This window comes from Sciurus vulgaris, assembly GCF_902686455.1.
Source record: "Sciurus vulgaris genome assembly, chromosome: 14".
NCBI classification, from domain to species: Eukaryota; Metazoa; Chordata; class Mammalia; order Rodentia; family Sciuridae; genus Sciurus; species Sciurus vulgaris.
In genome coordinates, this window is record NC_136475.1 from 72420028 (window position 1) to 72442860 (window position 22833).

Consider the following 22833-nt stretch of genomic DNA (forward strand, 5'->3'; position numbering starts at 1 on the left):
AGTACCTGACTTCTTTTACATGCAGTCTAAGAATACACAATTACAAGAACATGTTAGGTCCTTTCTTTCCCTGGGTGGGTCAGGTAATCTGTCAACTCTTTGAATTCTGTTTATGTCCCTGATTCCCATAAGTTCTCACCACTTTCTTCTTACTTTAAGTCCCGTAAGAATAGGGAGTTTTGTCTGATTTGTTCTCTTTATTTTCTGAGTATTGAAAATAGTGTCAGGCATTTCAGGTACTCAGTAAATATGTCTTGAATGAATGGATACTATAATTCCTTAAACTAAATGATGCTGAAAGTACATCTTACTGTGCTTTAAACTTTAAAAACCCACATATATTCTAGAAGGAAAATTTTGAAGATCAAAAATAGGAAGACTTGCAAACAATGAATAAATTACCTCCTCAGGGGGTGCAGTTGCCACTAAAATCAAAAAAGAAAAAGGGCATTAGGACAATCCATTCATCATATTTCAATTTTTAAAAAGCAATAAAATTTTAGCAAAATCTCTGCAAAAACATTAAGAATAAAACTAAATAAAATGAAGAATTACAGTCATCTGCCACTTTAAAGAATGTTACACATGACCAAGAGAAAAATTTCTATGGTATTTCATTCAACTTTAGGAATTCAGAGAGCAAATGAGAAAAAAGCCTTTCAAAATCTCTCATTCAAGATTAAGGCAAATAAACTAAAAAGTTAAAGTAGGCAATACTTTGGGCACATTATTTTATGCCTAATCTCAATTTTATAAAACTTCCCATGTCTTAGAAAACCAACGTTTATTAATGGGTCAAACACTTATCCTTAAACTCATAAATAACATTTGAAATGCTTCCTGGTGTCAATGTTAAAAAAGAATGCTACTTTTTCAATAAGAGAATTAAGAACAGATGCTACAATCTCAATGTAGTCTATTCTTTAATGAACCCCCATAGCACTTTGAGGAAGAGATGCTAACTAAATTATGGGGGAGAAGAATTCAATCAGTAAGAGCTGAATTGGACATTAACATTAATATACTGAGCAAATTATATACTACACAATCATGAATGTTCTTGGGTCTCTGTACTTTGAAAGACTTGCTTTTCACTCTTCAGTCTTCAGTATTAGTTCTCAAGCCTTGGGCCAACACCCACTAAGATTTTTCTCTTGTGTCAATGTCTCCATAATCATCAGCAAACAGGCTGGGTGGGTGCATTAATTCCTTAAAGCAAGAAGGGTACCCAATATATTCATATCACTGCAGCAGTATTCTTGCGGTTGGAAAAAGTCAACTAACCTTCTATTCTGCCAAACCCAGTATCAAGAAAGTCTGGAGGCAGAATCAGAGCAAAACCCATTGCAAACCCTGGGCCATGACAAATGTACCATAAGTGTATAGCGGCAAGTCCAGGGGAGACCCTACCTGCTCTGCCAAACTGAGGGAGAAGTGCAGGGAGTGAAAATAGTGGAATAAATAGGCCAGAATGCACCAAAGTCCAGAAAAGTCCTGCCTCCAGGAAGGAGGCTGTGCCAACCACCCCACTCTTTACCAACCTGGGTAGCCTATATCCTCTCAAGATAGAGTATGGACACCCTAAATTCTATCCTAAGAATCTGCTGTGAAAAGTCAATAGGAGCCTTTTTTAGAGTAAATACATCTATTTCATACAGAACTAAAATTAGTATTCCTTTTCTTTGGAATGAAAAATGTTCATGGTAATCAAGATATTCAAAATCTTGGCAATGCTGGTTTGTATAAAGATATAGAGATAATCCCTCTTCCTCAATGTGAGAGGCTGTCAAGATCAACTGCCTCTAGACTCTTTCTCTCAAATATAAGGCCTTAACTATTTCCTTGGAGAAATACACTGTTGGTTGCGAGTCCCATTACATAGTCTTTGTGTGACATGTGGCTGTTGGGTCCCTCTCTAGGTGTCAGGTTCTCAGAATGAGAATTAAAGGACTGTACCAGATGATCTCCCAGATCTTCCCAGATATCTCCCACCTGCTGGCACTTTGCCCCCATTATCCCTGACTGCCCATTACACTGTTTCATGGAAGCTCAGTTGATGTGTTCACGATTTTAAGCCTGTGGTTTCCACTTTACAAACAAGGATTTACTAAATGGCTTTCTAGACACAGAAATGAATCAGGACTGTTTTCTCAAGGGTCTAAATCCTTCTCCAGAAAGAATCAAGCAAAAGCAGGACCCAAAGTTTCTGAAATTATCATGGAATATTGTTTATTTTTATATTTATATGCATTTTACTGGTTATTATAATTAGACATAATAGTAGGACTTGTTACATTGTTGTTCATGCACACAATATAACATCATAACTTGGTCAATTTCGTAACACGGAATATTGTTACCTGCTCTGTACATGTTATTCAAGGGCAGTGATTCTTAATCAGGTATAACTTTGTGCCCCTCACCCAGGGACATCTGCAATGTTCAAACATCTTTTTTGGTTTTAAAAACTGCAGGGTTGGGGGGTTTTACTAGCATTTAGTCTTCAAAGGTCACCTATGTTGCTAAACATCCTATAATACCCAGGGCACCTCCCCACTTGTCCAAGAACATCCAACTTAAAATGTCAACAGTGCTAAGGCAGAGAAACTCTGTGCTAGAGGGGAATAAACAGGAAAAACGAAGTACAGAACACAGACAGATGACTAGAGTCCACAACCCAGTTCCACTCTTACCTTCCGGCTCCGCCACTCCTGGCCCGTGTTCCCGGGAGAAGGTCAGGGCCTCCACTGGCTCTTCCTTGGCTGGGAGAGGTGGAGGATGAGTACTTTTAGCAACAGGTTGAGTGTTCTTTGGCTTGACAAATACAGGTCCTTTACCTACATGGTGATGGATTGGCCTGCGTCTATGAACGCCAGAAACCGTATAACCCATTCCACCAGGACAGATTTCCTTAAAAGCAGCTAGATTTGGGATGGGAAAATATTCCTTTTAAAAATCTAACAGTGCAAACTTATACAGAGGAAAATATCATGATGAATATCTCTTAATAAATCATCACTAACATAGGTACATTTAAGACTTTAAAAACAGATGCAAAATGTAAGCAAATTGCTTTAATTTCAGACAAACTTGCATATTCAAAGAAAAAAAAATCCAATCTTTTCTTTAACATTTATCCACCTGTTAATTTCTTATCCTACATAATCAGGATATTTAAAAATAATATATATAGCATGTATTTTATATATATTATATATATGTATAAACATAGAAGAAACCAACTAGGAGGTACTACGCCCACCATTTTTATATGTAATATGTTACATATAAAATATATGTAATATATTAGGAGACATTTTATGTATAGAAGACATTATATGTGTTACATAATCTCATTTTGTGAATATGTGTAAAATCAGCAAGAATCAGACTTTCTTCTCTTCCTCCTGCTGATAAAATTTCATTAGTTATTAACAAAGAGCTTGGTGACATCTCTCAAGTTACAGGATGAGCAAGAAGAGAAAGAAAGAAAGAGAGAGAAAGAAAGAAAGAAAGAAAGAAAGAGGAGGGAGAAGGAAAGAAGAAAATGAGAAAAGCAAAGATCATGACTCAGGGAAACGAGATGCTAAAATCCTCATGAATTTTTCCCAGTTGAAGAACACAAGGGCACAACCCACATGGAGTGTGTGTCTGCTGGCTAAGGTCTGAAAGGGGGAGTGTTTCTCCCAGGAAGTGAGACCAGCTGTAAGAGATGGTAGACAGAGGTCAAGGCAGAGAGGAAAAACCCACCCAGTCTGCATTTTTCAGCAAAGGGCTGGCGACTGGGCAAAGCCTAGCCAGAACCAGCCACTTTAATTACCCAGAGGACAAGGGGATATTCTGTGCCCTGGAATCACTGTCCTTGCCAGAGAAAAAGTGGTCTGTATTCTTTTAAAAAAAGAAAAGAAAAAAAAAAAAAGTAGACTCGACATGTGTGATTTGCTAACCTCCACTGCATAATCCCCAAGAATAGTGAAGGGGAAAGAGAAGGGTGGCGGGTGGTGTGTGGCCTGGGAGGAAAAATCCACCTAATCCCTTTGCTGTTGGTGTTGGAGACAAATTACTAAATGCAGACACTGAGGAGCTTATGGTCCCTTTTTTATTTCTACTTTTAAAATTGAAAGTAAAATAAGTCATTTCTCACTTCCACTGAACAAGAGATCTTCTATTGAATGTTCTGAACCTAAAATTAGTTCTCAATAAAAAGGAAACTCTAAAATACTCCTTTAAAGCATGTTAAAATATTGTTTTTCTAAGGATCACATGCTAAATGCTGGAGCCTTGTTCTTATGTTTAACTAGGAATCAGAATTCTTACTTGAAAATAGATGTTTCCAGAAGAACACATTTTTTTTACCAAATTCTGAATTATTCATAAACTAAATATTTTATGAAAATCACCATATAACCCAAAATTAAGTGCAAAAACACTAGCATTGTTTTCAAATTGAATTGTTATACAATGGAGGAGGGGGTGGCCCCGAGTTACATTCATCATGTAGGGATTGCAAGACTCTCAAAAACTGAACTTAATTAAAGAGAAATGTGTCTATCAATATAAAGATATTTTTACTCGCATTTTTTTTCTTTTTTTTTTTTTTGGAGGTGGGGATGGGGGACCAGAGATTGAATCCAGGGGCGCTTAACCACTGATCCACATCCCCAGCCCTTTTTAATTTTTTTTTTTCTATTTAGTGATAGGGTCTCCCTGAGTTGCTTAGGGCCTTGATAAGTTAGTTATTGAGGCTGGCTTTGAACTTGCAATCCTCCTGCCTCAACCTCCAGAGACACTGGGATTGCATGCAGGCACCACCACGCCTTTGCCATTTTTTAATAATGAGTTATGGCACAGGAGGGTACAAGGACCTTTCAGAGGTGTCTAAAATTATCCAGTCTACCAATTAAATGTCACATTGTATTATCTTTCACCTTAACTGCTCTTCCTGATTCTAACCACCAACGTAATATAAATGATACTTACATTTATAACTAAACCCTGTCTGTTATCATGCAAATTACATGTGAGATTTAGTGCACCTCCCCAGGTGATAAGCATCCTGTCAACTAAGCAATGCCATGGACTCGCTTTATGCTCACCCTGAGCCAGTGAAACAGAGGCCCCTACTTCCTTGATCACATCATGCCCAATGTGTTCGGGTTCTGTTTTTCTTGTCCATTTCACTCTACTTCACCCCACTTGAGAAGCTAGTGACCCATTGGTAGAAGAAGTACTTGGAGAAATTTACCCTTTCAGGACACTGGGCAATTATGTATCAAATCAAAGGATAAAGTATCAACTTCCTAATAGTTCATAGGGGTTCTGCAAAATCTGCTCTGGAATTATTAATCTTCATAGCACAAATTCAATCATGAATTCAATTATAAATATAATTCCCTCCAGTTTCGATTAAAGAAATTAAGTGCAGTGTTCAATAAGTAGTGGAATAAGTCAATCTGCTCAAGCTTTAGTTACTATAAAATGATGAATGACCAATCCTTAGGATAGCACATGGCCCTATGGAACTTTCTGGTCTTTATACTTAAACATCAAACTTAAAAGTCCTCGAAGCTGTGGATAAAATGTTATGACTTTTCTTAATATTCAAAAGGAAGTTTAATGATACCCATAAAAATGATAAAAATCTCTTCGCATGTATTTTTTTTCCATTGATTCAAACTTGTATGTCTACGGATTCTACGAAAAGTCATAAAAACACATTGTACTATTAAATTTGAAGTCAGATATCAAAAATGACCCAAGGTACCAAAGTCATCCTGGCTACTCCTGTAGCTGGGAATGCTCATGAGTGCTCAGTAGGCATGTCTTACCTGTGCCTGGAAGGGGACATTTCTCACAGTGTGGGCCCCAGGCCTTGCCCACACTACAACAGCAGAGCTGCTTGGTGAGGTGAACAGACAGAGGGTGCATACACTGCCTTCCGGAACTGACAAGCCGGTAACAGGGCCCCTTCTCTTCCGAGATCACAGGGGGATCCGCTGAAGCAGAGACAAAGTCTGATGTCATGCAAGATAACCAAACTGACTTTTCAAGCAAAAGAAAAGTGGACCATTCCAGTATGGATCGGAAACCATACTTCAGAATCAACCCATCTAGCTTTAGGGTTTTACTTTCCTTGATTAAGAATTTATTTATCAAATGAGTTTTAGAGTTAGAGCACCAAAGGTTGTGACAGTGATGGTCCCTTGTCCCTGTCTGGACACTTTTCCTTTTTAGAAAGCATTAAATCAGTATCTATGCATAAGTGAAAATAAACAATTTCAACAAAACCCTTGGTTCATAGTAGACAAAAAATACACCTCAGCCACCCATATTAAACATAAATACTGAGATACAGAAAATAAAACCAGATGTCTCCATTTTCTTAAGCACATTTGTACCCAACTTGATCAATGCTTAATGCAGAATTTCACCAGAAATTCTGGTGAAGAAAAGTCAAAGGTAGAAAAAGTGTGCAGAAAAGTCAAAGGTAGATGCTATAGATAAACCGGGAAAAAGAAATCTTCCTGAAGCTTCAAAACTCTGACATGGGATTATAAAGCACTTGCCTAGCCTGCCTGAGGCCCTGGCTTCAACTCCCAGCACTGAAAAACAACACAAAACAAAACCTCACACTATGCCTAGGAAGCCAGCTCTGTCATAGCTCCTAAAAAAAAATGGGAGTATAGAGAAGTCTGGGTCTCTCCTCTCTGTGTGATCGTAGGTTAGATAATCTTTAGAACAAACACATAGTTCTTAGATAGCTCACAAAAGATTTTGCTCCAAAATTTTCTCCCCAATTGACCATAACTTACACATCATATTTCCATAGAAATCATGTCAGGTCATCTGACAAGAGCCTATTTTACACATACATTTTTAAACTGCTTCTACTTTAATACCTAAATTATTTATTATTATTTTATCATTTCAAATGACTTGCATGGCAATTCCATTTGTTTTATTAACCACCATCACATTCTAATCAACATGACACATAAACCCAGGAATGACATACTGCCCAGAAAATGCAAGATGGTCTTCACAGTGTCTAAGAGTCTGTGACCTCAGATTGGAAAGTTGGTTGTAAAGGAGAATTCATTTGTCTACTACATTATGTGAAATATGGTGCACATTTCTATTAAGTCTTAAGGTTTTATACTATACAAAAGAGTCAGAATTGCCAAAGATTTCTAAAGAATAGGTGGGAATGGGGCTGGGCAGAGCAGGACTGAGGGGCAACAGCAAAAGGTATGTATAGGTTCTTTTTTTTTTTTTTTTCTTTTTGAAAATTTTTTTCATTCATTGTACACAAATTGGGTACAACTTTTCATTTCTCTGGTTGTACACAAAGTAGAGTCACACTGTGTCATCATACATGTACACAGGGTAATATTATATGTGTAGGTTCTTATATGAAGGTACACTGAAACAGTGCTTGGTCAGATTATGATTTTTGCAGGATGTCTGACTAAAATTAGGATGAAAAGAGTCAGATACTCTAAATGGAAAAACATTGTGGAGGTATAAAACCTACTGGAAATACCACATCTGTCAGGAGGATAATTCTTTACTCTTGGCTAGAGACAATTCTTCAAAATGGTAATAAACACATATATAGCTCTGTATCCAAGTCCAGCACTAAATGTAACCACACATCCAATGCTGGTGGCAATTCAATTACAAATCAGAGCCAAAAGGTAAAATGCTGTAGCTCTATTATTTGGGTTCCTCACTGGTATATTAAAAGACTTATTCTTAGGGCTGGGTTTGTAGTTCAGTGATAGAGGACACAGGTTCCCAGCAAGCATGAGGTCCTGGGTTCAGTCAAACAAACAAACAAAAATAGAAAGAAAGAAGCTAATAGTTAAATGATAGTCCTAATCCAGGGCTATACAATAAATTCTCATTATACTTTCAAAGACATGCTACTCTGATGTACTAAAATGTGAATGATAAATACCACTAGGCAGATGCAAATCAATCTGGTAATTATAAGAAGTTGAAAACCAAAAAGGACACAGAGTCTAGCCATCCCTACAAGTCAGCTGTCACTATCATCCACACATCGAATATCTTCATTTACTTCTTGGATAAAATTCCACATTACAGTTTCTCCCCTTTAAATCTTAAAAGTTTCTACGAGGATGAGCGTTGAGTGCAGGTGTGGGGAGCAGGCAAAGCTGTTCTGTTGAGTCTAAGAGGTGACTTCCCAGGGAGTAAGAAGTACAGGGAATTCTTTATGGAAAACAGATTTCTAAAAATAAAGTCTGGGAGAATCAAAATTAAAGAAACAGCCTAGAGCCATTGCAAGATTAGACTATCCCTTCTTCAGTGTGTCATGTGAAACTAAATAGCAGCTCTCCTTAAATAAAATGATATAGTATCATGAATTTAGACCATTTCCCTCTTCCTGATTAAAGGTCCAGCCTGTGGTATCAAACAAATTCAGTTTCACATTTTGGGTGCATAATTTATAGGATCTGTAACTTTTGGAAAGAAGCCTAACCTCTCTGTACCTCAGTCCTTTCACATCTAAAATAGGAAGAACATTAGTATAAATCTCAGAAAGATCTTATAAATTTTATATGTGCTTATCACAGTGCCAGGCACTATTATGTGTATAATAAGACTACTATTGTCATGGTTTTGTGGTTACTGTTATTATCTGGGAGCAAACTGTGCACCGAGCTATCTAACTTCCAGGTCAGGGAACTCGGGGGTCTCCGCTGAGGTGGGAAGTAAAGGAAAGGCATAAAGACAATTTACGAAGGTTTAATCGTTTCCTTGGAAATGAAAGGAGATGACAGAGTCCAAGCTGATCGGCTCCCCACCTCAGTGCCTGAGAGAATAATGTCATCATGGGCAAAACACACTAAGCCAGGAAAGCCAGCACACTTTAAGGGGAAAGCAGGAAAAATGATAGTGATTTGCCCATTTGCTTTATTTAAAAAATAGCCTAGAAGTACTCAGGGCAATACATTAGGAACTAGCATTGTGTTGTTACTTGGAATGAAATTTAAATTAAATAAAACCAAACATTCAAATCCTCAGTCATATTAGCCACACATAGCTAGTGACAGAGAACATTCCCACTGTCATGGAAAATGCCACTGAACAGCATTGGTGAACTTAAGGGTCAACGAGCTTTTTCCGAAAAGGGTCAGATGATAAATATTTGGGACTCTGTGGGCAATATGGTCTCTGTTTCAACATCTCAACTCTGCCACTGTAGCACAAAAGTAGCCTTAGACAAAAAATGATGGATGGCCATATCCACTAGAACTTCATTTACCAAAAACAGCAAGCAGATTCAGCCCACGGGCTACACTCTCCAAACTCTGATCTAGAACCCTAAATTTGGAGGCAGAAATCCTGGTTTTAAATCTCAACTATCAGTTATTAGCTGTGTGATTTCGAGAAGTTTCTTAAATTCACCTGGCTTCAATTTTTCCAATGTGCAAGGAAGGCATAACAATACATCTCGTAAAGAAGCTAGGAAAATTAAAAAGAAATCATGCACATAAATGTGACTGGTGTTTAGAAGGGCTCTGCCCTTCACTCTGTGACTTCTAGCACTGCAGCAGAAGTTTCTGAGCACATCTCTCTAAGCCTCTATTGCTGCCCATCAGCTCCAAGTCCATGAGTTGAGAAGACTTTGTAAAAGCCCAGGCTCAGATGCTTTTATCCGGGCACTCTAACTGGACACACCTCAGCAACACTCACCTTAGAACTCTTCAATTCCTGAAAATAATTAGTGACAGCTCAGAAGGCAAAAAGCCTTCATGTTCCACTCACAAAGGTTATTCTACTTCTCTTGAATTTGCCCCAGTAAGTCCTAAAATTTTCACCTTTCCCTACAAAATAGGTAGAAGAGAGGCAGGTTTGAACACTGCTTACACCCTAAGCTACAGATGCAGAGGTCAGGGACAACACATGCCAGCATCCTCCTCCTACTCTCTTCCTTTTGGCTTGGCCAAGTCCAGGACAGAGAGTGGGCAAGGAGAGAGAGTGAAATGGTTGCAGCCTTTGGCTGGAGTCAAGGAATTCTGAGGGTGTTCACCTCAGTGCAGTCAAGAACAGGGAGAGCTTCCCATGGCTCCTCAGTCATTGCCAAGTGCATTTCTTGGAGTTCACAGAGTCGGCCACACCTTTTATGGCCTGAATATGCCCTAAATTCATGCTGCCTGAACAAATGTTGCTAGGCTCCACCATCTGCTTGCAAGCTCTGTCTCTAGCTGGTTTTATACCCCTTGAGAACATATATTCCAAATGTTAAATAACACCTCCGTCATGCCTCATTGCCTCCTGCTACCACGCATGGCTCAGAAGGATACCATCACCTCCCTCCCTGATCCTTCCCAACTGTCTTCAGACTCCCCCAGCAACTTTTTCAGAGTTTACCACAAATCAGGCTAGATTTGTCCAAATCACAAACCCTGAAGGAACTCCACATATCTGTGTGTTATCACACATCATAAATTTGGAGGAAAAAGGGAGAGACCTGCCTACTCAACTCGGCAAAAGAGTCCACGTTTGACCTTCAATTCTAAACTGGAACATTTAACTAGCAACAAACATCTCTTAGTACTTAGCATTTCAGCTGTTGGAATTGAACCGTAAAATTGAATTATTTACCTTTCAAATAAGAATAGATGATTGTTTAATAAGTTCAGAATTATTGGGGTAATGACAGGGAAAATAAATACTAAGGAAATGTGTGAGTGTTTCAAAATTCTCATTGGCAGGTTCCTACAATCTCATTAAAATCTGGATGGATGCCCTTAACGCTAGACATCAGATCTAGTCAAAGTTTCATAAAACACTCAGTGACCAGTTCTCCAAGTTTACCTAATCTGCAATCTGTAATGTAAGAATTTTAACCATACTACAAGTCAAATCATGTAAGAGGGAGGAAAAAAAGACATGTACAACAAATTTTATATTCAAAACTTTTTACAATGTCTTACACTTAAATTAGAAAACTATTTAGAATTCTTATTTATGGAATTCAAATCAGCTGAAAATCATCCCTAAATTATCTGGATATTGTCAACACCGTAATTTTTGACCTGAGGTTTCCAAGTCCTTACATCAATTTTCAAATGCACCTTGAATGCAAACTTAATTTTACAGCCCATTTTAACCACCTCCTAAGAAAAATCCTATAATTTGATGTCTGCCTGCTTCAGGATCAGAACCATCTGCAAAAGAACACAGAAGCCGGGTTGGTGCACGCCTATATCCCAGAGGCTTGGGAGGCTGAGGCAGGAGGATCAAGAGTTCAAAGCCAGCCTCAGCAACAGTGAGGCATTAAACAACTCAGAGAGACCCTGTCTCTAAATAATGTACAAAATAGGGTCGAGGATGTGGCTCAGTGGTCAAATGCCCCTGGGTTCAATCTCTAGTACCAAACCAAAACAAAACAAAACAAAACAAAAAACACAGAAAAAAGGACTTACGTGCAAAAGTTCCTAATCTGCATTTGACAGTTTTTAAAGGAAAACAGTAATGATTAGTAATAATGTTTCAAAAGACTCAACAAACCCATCTTAAAAAAAATAAACGTGACTGTCATTTTTATTTCCCTACATTTATTTCTTCAACTCTGCATTGCAGTTTAGGGGACAGAGTTAGAAAGAAAAGCTTGGATGAAAACAAGTAACTGTATCCTCATAAAGAATGTCTGCAAGTTTAAAACTAGGAGCAAGAATGATGCAGCTCAGCATCGTTTTTAAATCACATTAAAATATTTTTTTAAATAAACTAGAACAGAAACAAATACAGAATTTCTCTTAGAGCCACCCGACAGTCTTATGCCATGTCTGAGCTTAAGACTGTTAAACTTTAACTATGTGTATCTTTTAAAAATCTGCAGCTTTTACCTACTTCCATAATAATGGCCATGGTTACATTAAAAATAAGGTAAACTTGAAGAATTCTGCATTTGAGGGCTTTTTCCTAAAACGTATCCACCACTAATTGGCATATGAGAGGTAGTGATTCCATTGTATTTTCAGAACCAATATTAGAACATGTAGTTTGGTGGAGGGTTTTTATCCTTAATATGTATGAAAGAAAATCTCAGAGACGTTTATAAAATAAAATAGCCTAACTTCAGAGGCATTTTGGCGGTTTGGGAGGACTATAGGGTAGAATATTTGAAATTAGAACTGAAATAGAAAATCTGAAATGCAGGGCCTTGGTAACTATTTTCCATACTTATCCAACTGAGAAAGTACAGTGAAACCTCATAAAATCAGACTCCAGTGACTCAGAATTTGGAATAATTAAAGGCAGAAGCTGAGACAAAATTTAATTCAGCCTGAAGAATGCTTAAATATTTATGAGGGGGAAAACCTGTTTTCATCTCTCAGGTACCAGGAATGGTTGATATGATCATTTTAACTAACTCTTTTCACCAAAGTCTATTTCCTCAGTGTGCTTATTCTCTGAGTTTTAGTTATTGTGTTTTTCTGAATGCAATGAAAATGCATTTTGGAGAAGGTTCTATCAGACAGATACAGTTTATCAAGCTGGCACCTTCCCTCTGGCCAATTTAATTAATGAGGTTTTCCTACATATTTACAATATTCGCTTGATCACTGAGTATTTCCCTTCTTTTGGATAAACTCCAAAGGCAACTGATCCAAAATAGGAACAAAAAGTGATTGGTACTTACGAATGCAACTTGAAAAGGTAGGGTCTGGCCCAAATCCCATTTTGCAGGTGCATCTGTAGCTGCCCATGGTATTCAAACACTCACCATTAGGACATACACCTTGTAGCTGGCATTCATTAATATCTGCAGGAAAACCAAGTCTTTTAGATAAAGCCAGTAGAGCCTAGCAAGAGTCTAGCTATAAATTGTATTCACTTTCTTTTTCACTATAATCTCTTAGAGTAAAAAAAAGGGGGCAGGGGTGTTTAACTGGTACTAATGACCTAAAAGCAAGTTGCTAAAGAATTATTCTTTTAATTTACATAACAAATATTTCTTAGGCACCTCCATATCTACCAGGTTCTGTTTTAGGTGCGAGGAATTTTCTAGTGAACAAAACTGACCACCACAACAAAAAATTTCCAGACTTTGCAGAACTTACATGTTGGTTTTAGTGTACATCAGGTATTAAAGAGCATATAGGTAAGGAAGAGATTTTTTTTTTTTTTTTTTTTTTTTTTTTATCCTGGAGGCATCAACAGCCTAGCTGTGCATACAAATGTGTGAAAAACTAAAAAAGTGAAAAGTCATACAAGTTACCATGATTAGAAGAACAACCATAACTTGAAGACATTCAATTATGAAATTGCCTATATAGACAGTAAGAGTCACTAAAGGAAGTTAGGGGCAGCCCGAGAAGAAGTGAGACTTCGCCAGGGTGTTAAAGTCTTGGGGCGGGGGGCAGGATGGAAAGAAAGGAAGGAACATTTGTGTGGGTGGACAGGGGAAGGGGCTCAGGAAATGGTGAGTCAAACAGTTGGCTGGAAAAGAAATTTCAGGAAGGTAAATAGTTAGAGACAGAGCTGGTAAAAGCCAGACCAAGTTTGGATTCAATTTTATTGAGAACAAGGAGCTAAACGAAAGGATTCTGAGCAAAAGGATGTAATCAAGAGCAGGCTCTAGAAAAAAATTCACCTGGCCAGCACATGGCTTGGTGAAAAGACATTGCAAGTCTGATCACTAAAAGAATACAGCAGGTAGGAGGCTGGTGACAAGCCAGGTTGGTGACAGTGAGAGTAATCAGGGAGATAAGGAGTGACTAATTCTTTTTCTTTTTTTATTAAGAACTGACAGGGGCTGGGGAGATAGCTCCGTCGGTAGAGTGCTTGCCTTGTAAGCACAAGGCCCTGGGTTCGATCCCCAGCACCCCCCCAAAAAAAAAAGAATTGGCAATGCTTGACTGGGCACCACAACTCTGGAAAGTAAGAGAAAGGACTCAGTGGCATCTGGGAAGTTTCTTATCTGAGAAAAGAGCAAGGAAACACTGTTGGTTTGATGGAAGGAGTTCTGAGATACAAAGAAGGCCAGAAGATAAAAATTCAATTTTAGAGTTCAGGTCATATTGGGATACCCAAATAGAAATATCCAGCAGCACTAGTGGAAGATTCTGGAAAAAAGTAAAAGAGGAAAACATGGCTGTCAATAGACATAGGATCATCTGCACATGTCAATCCATGAAAAATTAAAATGATGTGAAAGAAAAGATGAAAATGTGAGTTTTAAAAGAGACTTTTTTTAGTCACTTGCAAAGGTAAGTAATTGCAAATTAAAAAGGAATGTGATAAATTAAAAATGAAAAATTAGTCATTATTCATATTTTATCCAGTGTGACCCTTGAGGCTTAATAGATTTTGGCTGTTAGCTCTTCCATTTCAGATAATATTCATATCTTCCCATCATTAACTCTTCTATGAACTTTTATTAAGCCTATTAATTCACTAAATTAAAACTGGACACATTAATAGCAAAATAATACTAGCAGAATTATCACAAAATGCAAATACAGTTCTCAATAAATCATTGTTCGAGCAATTTAAGCATATTTCACATTCTAAGAAGTCAGAGCTATCTATATGCACATATTTTATCCAAACCAGGCAGTTTTTAAGTTAATATCAGTGATAAATATAACATTTTCATGATATTCAAATAACTAGTTAATACATATTTGTCACTCCAACTTGAACGAAGTTGGAAATGGGGACAGCTAGATCACACCTGGCCCAGCACCTGATCGCGGTCTTTACCAGGCTGCGTGTTGTGCTGTAATGCACATTTACACGCAACATGTAATTGAAAACATTCCCCCATAACTCATTCTTCTTAGGAAAACCACCATGAAGGACCAGGAAGAGTGCCAAGTGCAGCTGGAGCTTACGAGGTACAAGTGAAGCCCCTATCATATGTCCCAAGCAAAACCTCAAGTTTGGGTAACCAGCCAGTTGTGGTCAAAAAGGCTGGACCAAATTTCTCCTCTCCTGCTTCCCCTCAAGTCCCCACTAGGGTATAATTATCAGCTTTCTTCTTCTAAATGGCCTGTACCCCTAATGCACTGGTTGTGCCACTGCACATTCCATGATCACATTCTTGGGACCCAGAATTTTGCGTTAAGAGGTTCCTTTACTTCCTGCTTGCTTGTTGCTTTTTCTTTTCTTTTCTCCCCGCCCCCCCTCTTGGGGATTGAACCCAGGACCTTGTTAGGGCACTCTATCACTGAGGTAAATCCCCATCTCCCCTGTCATGATTTTATTTTGTTTTGTTTATTTTGTGTCTCAGTAAGTGGCTGAGGCTAGCCTCGAACCTGCAATCTTCCTGCCTCAGCATCCTGGGTAGCTGGGGTTTCTGGCATGCGCCACCACACTCAGCACTAGGAACTTTATATGGCAGCACCATCCCAGCCCCACTGCTGGCTACCTGATGAAGGTGAAGGTGTCCCCACTACAGAAATGCCCAATTCATGACCACTACTCTGTGCCCTCTTCCAATTCCTCTCCTCAGAGTCCCCTCAACGTTGCTCACAGCCCTGCCCCGGCGATGGGAAACGAGAATGAACACATTAAAAAAACAAACAAAAACAAACAAACAAAAACGGTAAGGACCATGAAAGCCTGTGGATCTGGAGAGGAAGAAACCAAAAAATTCACGGGAAAGTGGAATCACCAAAGAGTCCTCTACTAACATCCTCATCACAGTGAGACTTGTGCAGCACCAGCTAGCACAGCCACCGCCCCAATTGGTCCTAGGAACCTAGGAGGATGGATTTTCCTCCCCAATATAGGCTCACAGTTTCTAGAAAGATAGCTTGTTTCCTTCAGTTGTCTTGATTTCTTTAATCATACTTTCTGAAATACCACAAATTAGAGATTCATTAAATTTCCATGTATCCTCTATTGATTTATATACACCAATGTATATTAATCTTTAGTATATAGCTAATTTACATATACATTTGTAAGTGTGCATGTATGTGCACACACTGTGGCATCACCAAGGTCATAATTAAGAACATTTCTTCAAGCCCCTTCCCAGCTGACATCTCTGCACCCACAGCTAACTATCATTCTGGCACCTATCTTTCATTAGTCTTGCCTGCCCTTGAACATCCATAAAGGAAACTGTATATATTCTTTTGTCTGACTTCTTTTACACACTATTATGGTTATGCAATTCATTGATGTTGTTGCACGCAGTTTATTTTTATTGCTATATTATATTTGCTTGCATAAAGATTCCAAAATTAGTTTATTCATTCTATTGATGGATATTTGAGTTCTTTCCCATCAGGGGCTATTATTAACAATGACCTGTGAGTATTCTTACATATTTGTATGTATTTGGAAGGTCTTGGTATATATCTTATATATATTACTATTTGGTATATATCTAGGGGTAGAATTTCTGGATTGTTAGAGAAGGTCTTCATTCATTTTAATAAATTGTCAAATAGTTGTCCACAGCAGTTATGCCAAATTCCATTCCCAGTAGCAGTTGTTACATCCTTGTTAACCTAGTTACTAGTCTTTTTACTAAATTTAGTCCTTCTGGCAGAGGGTAACGTTATCTCATTGTACTTTTAATTTGCATGTCTCTGATAAGTAATGACAATGAACATTTTCATATATTTATTAACTATTTAGATATAAAAACTTCCTCTTCTAAAATGTAAATGTATACAGGAATGACAAAGGTTAATAAGATTGTTTCCTTCTCAGCTCAGGGAGAAGCAGTTGGTGATTCTATAAGGGCATACAGTATTCTTACCTAGGAAACATCTGGGGCTATCATTAAGTCCTGGGAAATATATTGAATGGACACTAGGGATGTCAAACGTTATGAAAGTGTGAATAGCCCCTTGACAACGAATTGTCCTACCCAAAATGTCAATGAGGTCCCCACTGAGAAACACACACGTGATGGGGAGAAAACAACGAGGCTGTCTCTGAGGAACAAGGTGGGATGGAGGTGGGAGCTGGCTCTATAAAAGACTAGAAGGGTTTGGTTTACTTGACTTTGTCATATCTTTTACCTTTGGACACTTCCCTGGTCTCTGGACTGTGCTTCAGCCTCAAGATAAATGAGAGGCTCTCCTAGAAGCAAAACAGAGCCCAGGTTCACCAAGTTGCTGGGTTCAGAGCTTGATGATTTGTGACCAGAGAGACAGTCCTAGTGCTACCCTGTCACACCAGGACCTTAACAGGATTCATGAGACCTAAGAGCACCCTGCAGACCTGTCTCTGGATCCTAAACACCCCAGGACAGCTGCTTAAAGCAAAGCAGTCTCCTTCCTTCTGCTTGAAGACTGAGCTCTATAAGACAGCAATGGTTAAGGAGTGGAAAACCACTGATCTGAATTATTTCTGTTGACAAATCATTGTTCCAAGTTTCAACAACTCACAAATTAAACTCTGAAAAGAGTTCTACTCATAAATTGTTAACAGCACCCAAAGGTAAATTTTTACATCTCAAAATTACATAGGGATTCTGAATTTTTGCCACTTAATTCTGCCGTACCCTGCTTTGTTCCTGAGAGGTTTGTGGGTGGCTAGATCGTCTATATTTTTTGTATTAAAAGAAAATAAAAAAACAAAAAGCTTATCCCTCGTGATTTTAATTTGGAACCTCAGAAATAAGAAACATGAATGACTGTTGAAAAGGGTTTCTGAGGCAAGCTCACTAAGACCTTTCCAGATAAATGGAACAAAAGAAAGATTCAAAAATACATTAAGAAAAAAACATGGGACCAAACTGAACTTGTTATATCTGGATATGAGAAGTTTAAGGAACACTCCCAGAGAAGGCAATGTCAGGCCAAGCTGTATGGTACGAAATGTGATTGGCAAACTGAATTACAATTCTACTTAGACTTCATTCCTAAATCTATTTTCTTTAAGTAAAGTTTCTCCCAGAACCATGTGTGCACATGTGCACACACCCACATCCATCAGGAAGAAAAAGAAAAGCTCCTAACTTTATTATAATATTTATCATTTTACAAGTAATTTATAGTAACCAAATAGAATTTCGGAAGTCTCATATTTTACAGGACCAACCAACATTCCTTAATGTATTCTGATGAAATAAAAAGTATTTTAGTACTCAGTTTTTAAAAAATGAATTTATCTATTGCTCTCCCTCTGTAGACCGCTGAATTTCTCTGGAATTCCATCCTTGACAGGAATGGTATTAACCACTGCATGCAACTCCACTTACTGGGTTAAAGAACAAAGGCCAAAATAAAAGGGCTGCACCCTCCTCGAGCCAGTCACCTGCTTCCTCTGCATCTGAGCTGCTGGGTAAGAGCAATCTAGGAGTTTACAGAAGCAAAAACATGGAAAGAGGTTCATATGGTCCCCACACTCCTCTAAATTAGTCAAAGCCGGTGGAGCTAAAGGGACATGCAGATTTATACCCTTCTCCACCTAATGAAAACATTTACAGGTGTCTCCACCTATAGGCACTATGACATGCCTCAGACCACATATCAAGTTCCAGAATACAAAACTACTCTTCTTCTAAGTCTAAAATAGTTGAATATTATATTTAAGCCACGTTATATGGTTCAACCTTACACAACAGAAATAAGATAGCTGGACTTTTATTAACTAAAGAGCACAAAAAATAAAGAATGGTCAAGAAATAAGCAAAACAAGAAACTCTTTAGACAACCTAAGGTTTGGGTCCCAGGGGGAAATGATCTGGTAAGGTAGCACAGCAAAGCCCAGGTCTTCCTCCTCTTCCTTTATATTAGTAAAGCACACCTGATCTCCCTGGAACTTCCTAACAGTTCTGGATGGTAAGCAACACAACAACAGCTATTACCATTTTATAAAGATAATTTTGCCAAAAATCCTATTTTTTCAAAAGGATTAAGAGGCAGGGAACCCAATAGAAGCAATATCCCACTAAGACCTCACTTCTGTTACCCAGAGCAATTCACTTAATTTCTCCTGACCTCAGTTTCCTTTCCTGTAAGTCAAAGGGGCTAAAGCAAATAATCCCCGTGGTTACTTGTAGCTTAAATATTCTTTGAATTTGAAACAATCTGCCAGTTGCCAGGGTCAAAAATGCCAAGGAATAAATAAAGGATGACATTTAATTCATGATATATTACACATAGCATAAGTGCCCTTATGGGAAATAAATAGACTTTTATGCACCTATTCTCCTATAGAAAGTATGTATGTTTAACAAAGTCATAATTTACAGCCTTTTCAGTGACGCAAGTTTATACAGGAAATGAGGCATGTCTAGTAACTAACAGGAATTAGGTACAAGGTGAGAACAGTGTGTGCAGATCTTTATGCTGTGTAAAGCTATGAGGCTTTCTGGAGGTTCAGCTGTGTATGTTCAGCTTTGCTGATGGACAGAAATTCCATTATGGAATTCCATTAGCAATATGACTTCCACTTGAAAGCAGGAAAAAAAAAAAAAAACTCTGGAGATAAAATACTTTCCCCAGCCAGACAAACTATTTGGCTATTTAAGAAGGATCACTTACTTCGGTAGAGAAGGAAACCACTCACCAAGAGGACATAGGTATGTCTTCAACTTCCAAAGTAGCAGGTTGACACTGAGTGCACAGCCCCCTGAAGGAACCTCAGGAAATCCCACAGGGACACACGAGCTCCAATCCTTTTAAGGGACTCAATTTCTAGATTGTAAGTCTTCAAATGTTTCCTGTTGAAGTTATTTTTTTTTAAAGTGATTCCTTAAGAATACATCTGCCACTCTTCCTTATCTCTCTCCCCCTTTCCTTGGCACCCACTTCTTTCCCAAGTCAAGACAACCTCTTGCCCATCCAGAACCTTTCTAGGCTACCTGGGTATACTGTCCCACATGGCAAAATTCTCATAAGGCACCAAATAAGTTATTTTGAAATATATCCTTCCTGAGGGATAGCCACAGGAAAAGTGAGAAATTGAAACTATTTCACAGGGAGGCCCAGCTTTGCCTTATATGTATAATAGAAATATGCCAAAAATGAATCTATCGTACCCATTCGATTTATTGTTAAAATGCAGATGTTGACATAAATATGTGTGAGTTTTTCCAAAATTATTTTAGGAGATGAATGATAAAAAACATTCTAGAGCAATCTTACCCAAGTGAGTTTTTTTTACAAAACACAAGTTTTGTGGGGCCTAGAGGAGGGGCTCCGTGGCCAAATACGTTTGGGAAAACTGCATATTCTACATACATAGCACAACAAAGACTCAAGAAGTCCTTTGGCAAGAACTCCTGTTTTTCTTTGTCTAACTTGGTGTTTTCCACAGATTTGGCTGTGGAACCTTTTTTCACACACAATCTATTAACATCCCTCTGAATTGGTGGTCTGTAGAGTACATTTTGCGAAATGTTGCTCTTTGAGGCTGGCCCCCAAAATTATTGTATGGGTTACAAAGATGTGGTTATATTTGCCCCATCTAGGCCTGCCTGCTTGCCAACACCTCCCCTCCTGACTGTCTCACCACTATAAATGACAGCCTACCACAGGATGAATTCAATCACAAGACTCACTGAAAGGAGTCAAATCACTGTGGGAGCATCTCCCTTTCCTTCCAATCTGTCTGTCTTCAGGGTAACATGATAAAAGAATTGTCAGAGCCCAGAGAACAGCTTGTATTTATTTCTTGATACATATGTGCCTCACATGTACTATGCTGCTAAAACATACACACTCTCTGTTGGTCTTGGACTTCTGACTGTAGTCTACAGACTCTACACTAATTTCTCCTTGAAACATTCACAGAAATATGAATCCATCGTGGGGGTCCTCCTCATCACTTATAGACAGCAGGCATCTTCCCATTGATTTTATAGCCTCAGAGATTAAGGTCAAAGAGCTTTTGGAAAATACAACGTGCTAATGACTCACTTCACCACTGTCTTTCCTGAGGAAGTGTGAATAAAATAAACAGACATTTCCTTTTTGAATTCAATCCCAGTGATATAAGCACAGCAAGAGGATGAACCAGAAATCTGATTCGAAATGCATAGAAATGGGTCCCAAACTGGTTTACAAATTCAGATCAAAACTGTTAAAGTTTTTACTAAAAATACTGAACTGACTTACACTAGAAACTGCATGGGTAGCCCTAAGAGTATGCTTTGGACAGTAAAATAGCAACTTCAAATCACTAAAATACCTGTCAGTTCTCCCGCTGCCATTGACTATTGGAAAATATGATTCGGAATCACAGGAAGAAAGTCATGGGTTGAAAGTTTCCTCTGGTATGTGGAAGCTAGAGCAAAGTAAGGGGAAAAGAAGGGGCTTGGATTTCACAAAAATAGAGGGAAGATCAGTGCAGCAGAAGGAGATTGAGGGGAAGGAAGGAAGGAGGGGAAAAGGGAGGAATGTGAAATGAATTTGACAAAATTATGCCATGTGCATGTATAAATATACCATGGTAAATATCGCCTTTATGTATATTGATAAATCACCAATTTTCAAAAAATGAATAAATAGAAGGAAGACCCAGCAGAGCAGAGGAAGAGGAAAAGGGAGAGGGAGAAGGGGAACAAATTAAATTCCATACATGTAGGATTATCTCAGAAGGAACCCCACTATTATATATAACTATAATGCATTAATAAAAATTTTAAAATTTTTTTGGAGAATCATATTAAGTGCTCCATGTTTTCTCAGATTAAATCACTCCATATTGCAGGACATTATGATGAAACTCTGGTGGAAGGAACAAAAATAATATTACATTTTTAAAGTATGGAACATCAAATCTGGGTGATGCTAGTCTTGGTTCATAGCTATAGATTCTTTACTAGTTCACCCCAAAACACATAGCAAGAACGATGGATTCTAAGTTTCGTATTTGCATCTACGTTACTCTCATATGTGTTTCCCATTCTTTTTTCCAGAAATAATTTTACAGAAGAATTCCCTTATGATCATAGAGCTGAAGGGAAATTTAGAGACAATGCTATAAATGAGTAGCAATGCTGCATAAATAAAGAGATCAGGGGAAAGCATGGTGGAGGAAGGGGGGAAAAGCATTATAGGGATTTTGAATAAAACCCTCAATGGATATTATCACTTCACTTATCAGAATTCCAAACGTTAACATTGCATTGGTCACACAGATTTGAGTGACAAAAGAGAACTAGCACTGGATTTGAAAATTCATAAAGAGAAACACCTGATCTGTGATTGGAAGAGTTAGGGTATTGGCAACTTCTGGAAAAGGCGGAAAAAGTAAAGGTTGGGAAAGGGCAAAAGGGGAGAATTCTGGGATACAGGTCATACTCTAGTTCTTGACCCAGGAGAAAACTACCCCATTGTGTTCACTTTGTGATAACTCACTGAGCTCTATATCCCTGTAATAATTTGTTCATTTTTCTATATATAGGTTAAACCTTCATTAAATATTTATTTTAAAATAACTATATTTTAAAATAAACATAATCACCACAATTATGTTTTTTTCACCAATACTTTTGCGATATGGCTATTACATTTAAATGTAAAGTGACCTCACAGCAGTACAAATAAGAATACTCAATCTTTTTTTCACAAGCAAAATCCACGTATAAACCATCTAAGGGTAGTGGATGGATCTTTTAAATGTCTCACTTCTCTAACTCTCCCTGTATCCAGGCCCTCTGCCATGACTTTGCACCTCCCATGTAAAGGTAGAGTCTATTTCCCCACCCTCTGACTCTGGCTAGCTTTGTGATTTCTTCTTGTCACTAGAGTACAGCAGAAGTGGCTATGTCAATTCCAAATCTAGAACTGAAAAGCACTGTGTGCTTCCACTTTATTTCTCTTGGAACCTTGCCACCACTATATGAGCAACACAAGCTAGTTGCCTGGAGGATGA

At 38.2% G+C, this 22833-nt stretch overlaps 1 protein-coding gene across 9 annotated transcripts in view; it reads right to left on the minus strand.

Annotated features, from left to right (window-relative positions):
* The window catches only part of LTBP1 (latent transforming growth factor beta binding protein 1), a 492924-nt gene that overhangs the window by 128736 nt on the left and 341355 nt on the right, over positions 1-22833 (minus strand). For 7 of the 9 annotated variants that reach the window (XM_079109942.1, XM_079109941.1, XM_079109938.1 and 4 more), the window contains 4 exons: positions 12680-12802; positions 5829-5996; positions 2694-2921; positions 403-425 (listed from right to left, as the gene is read on the minus strand). In XM_079109942.1, the coding sequence (XP_078966068.1) occupies positions 403-425; positions 2694-2921; positions 5829-5996; positions 12680-12802 (542 nt within the window). The remainder of the gene's footprint in view (positions 1-402; positions 426-2693; positions 2922-5828; positions 5997-12679; positions 12803-22833) is intronic. The other 2 variants (XM_079109940.1, XM_079109945.1) reach the window with 1 other exon arrangement.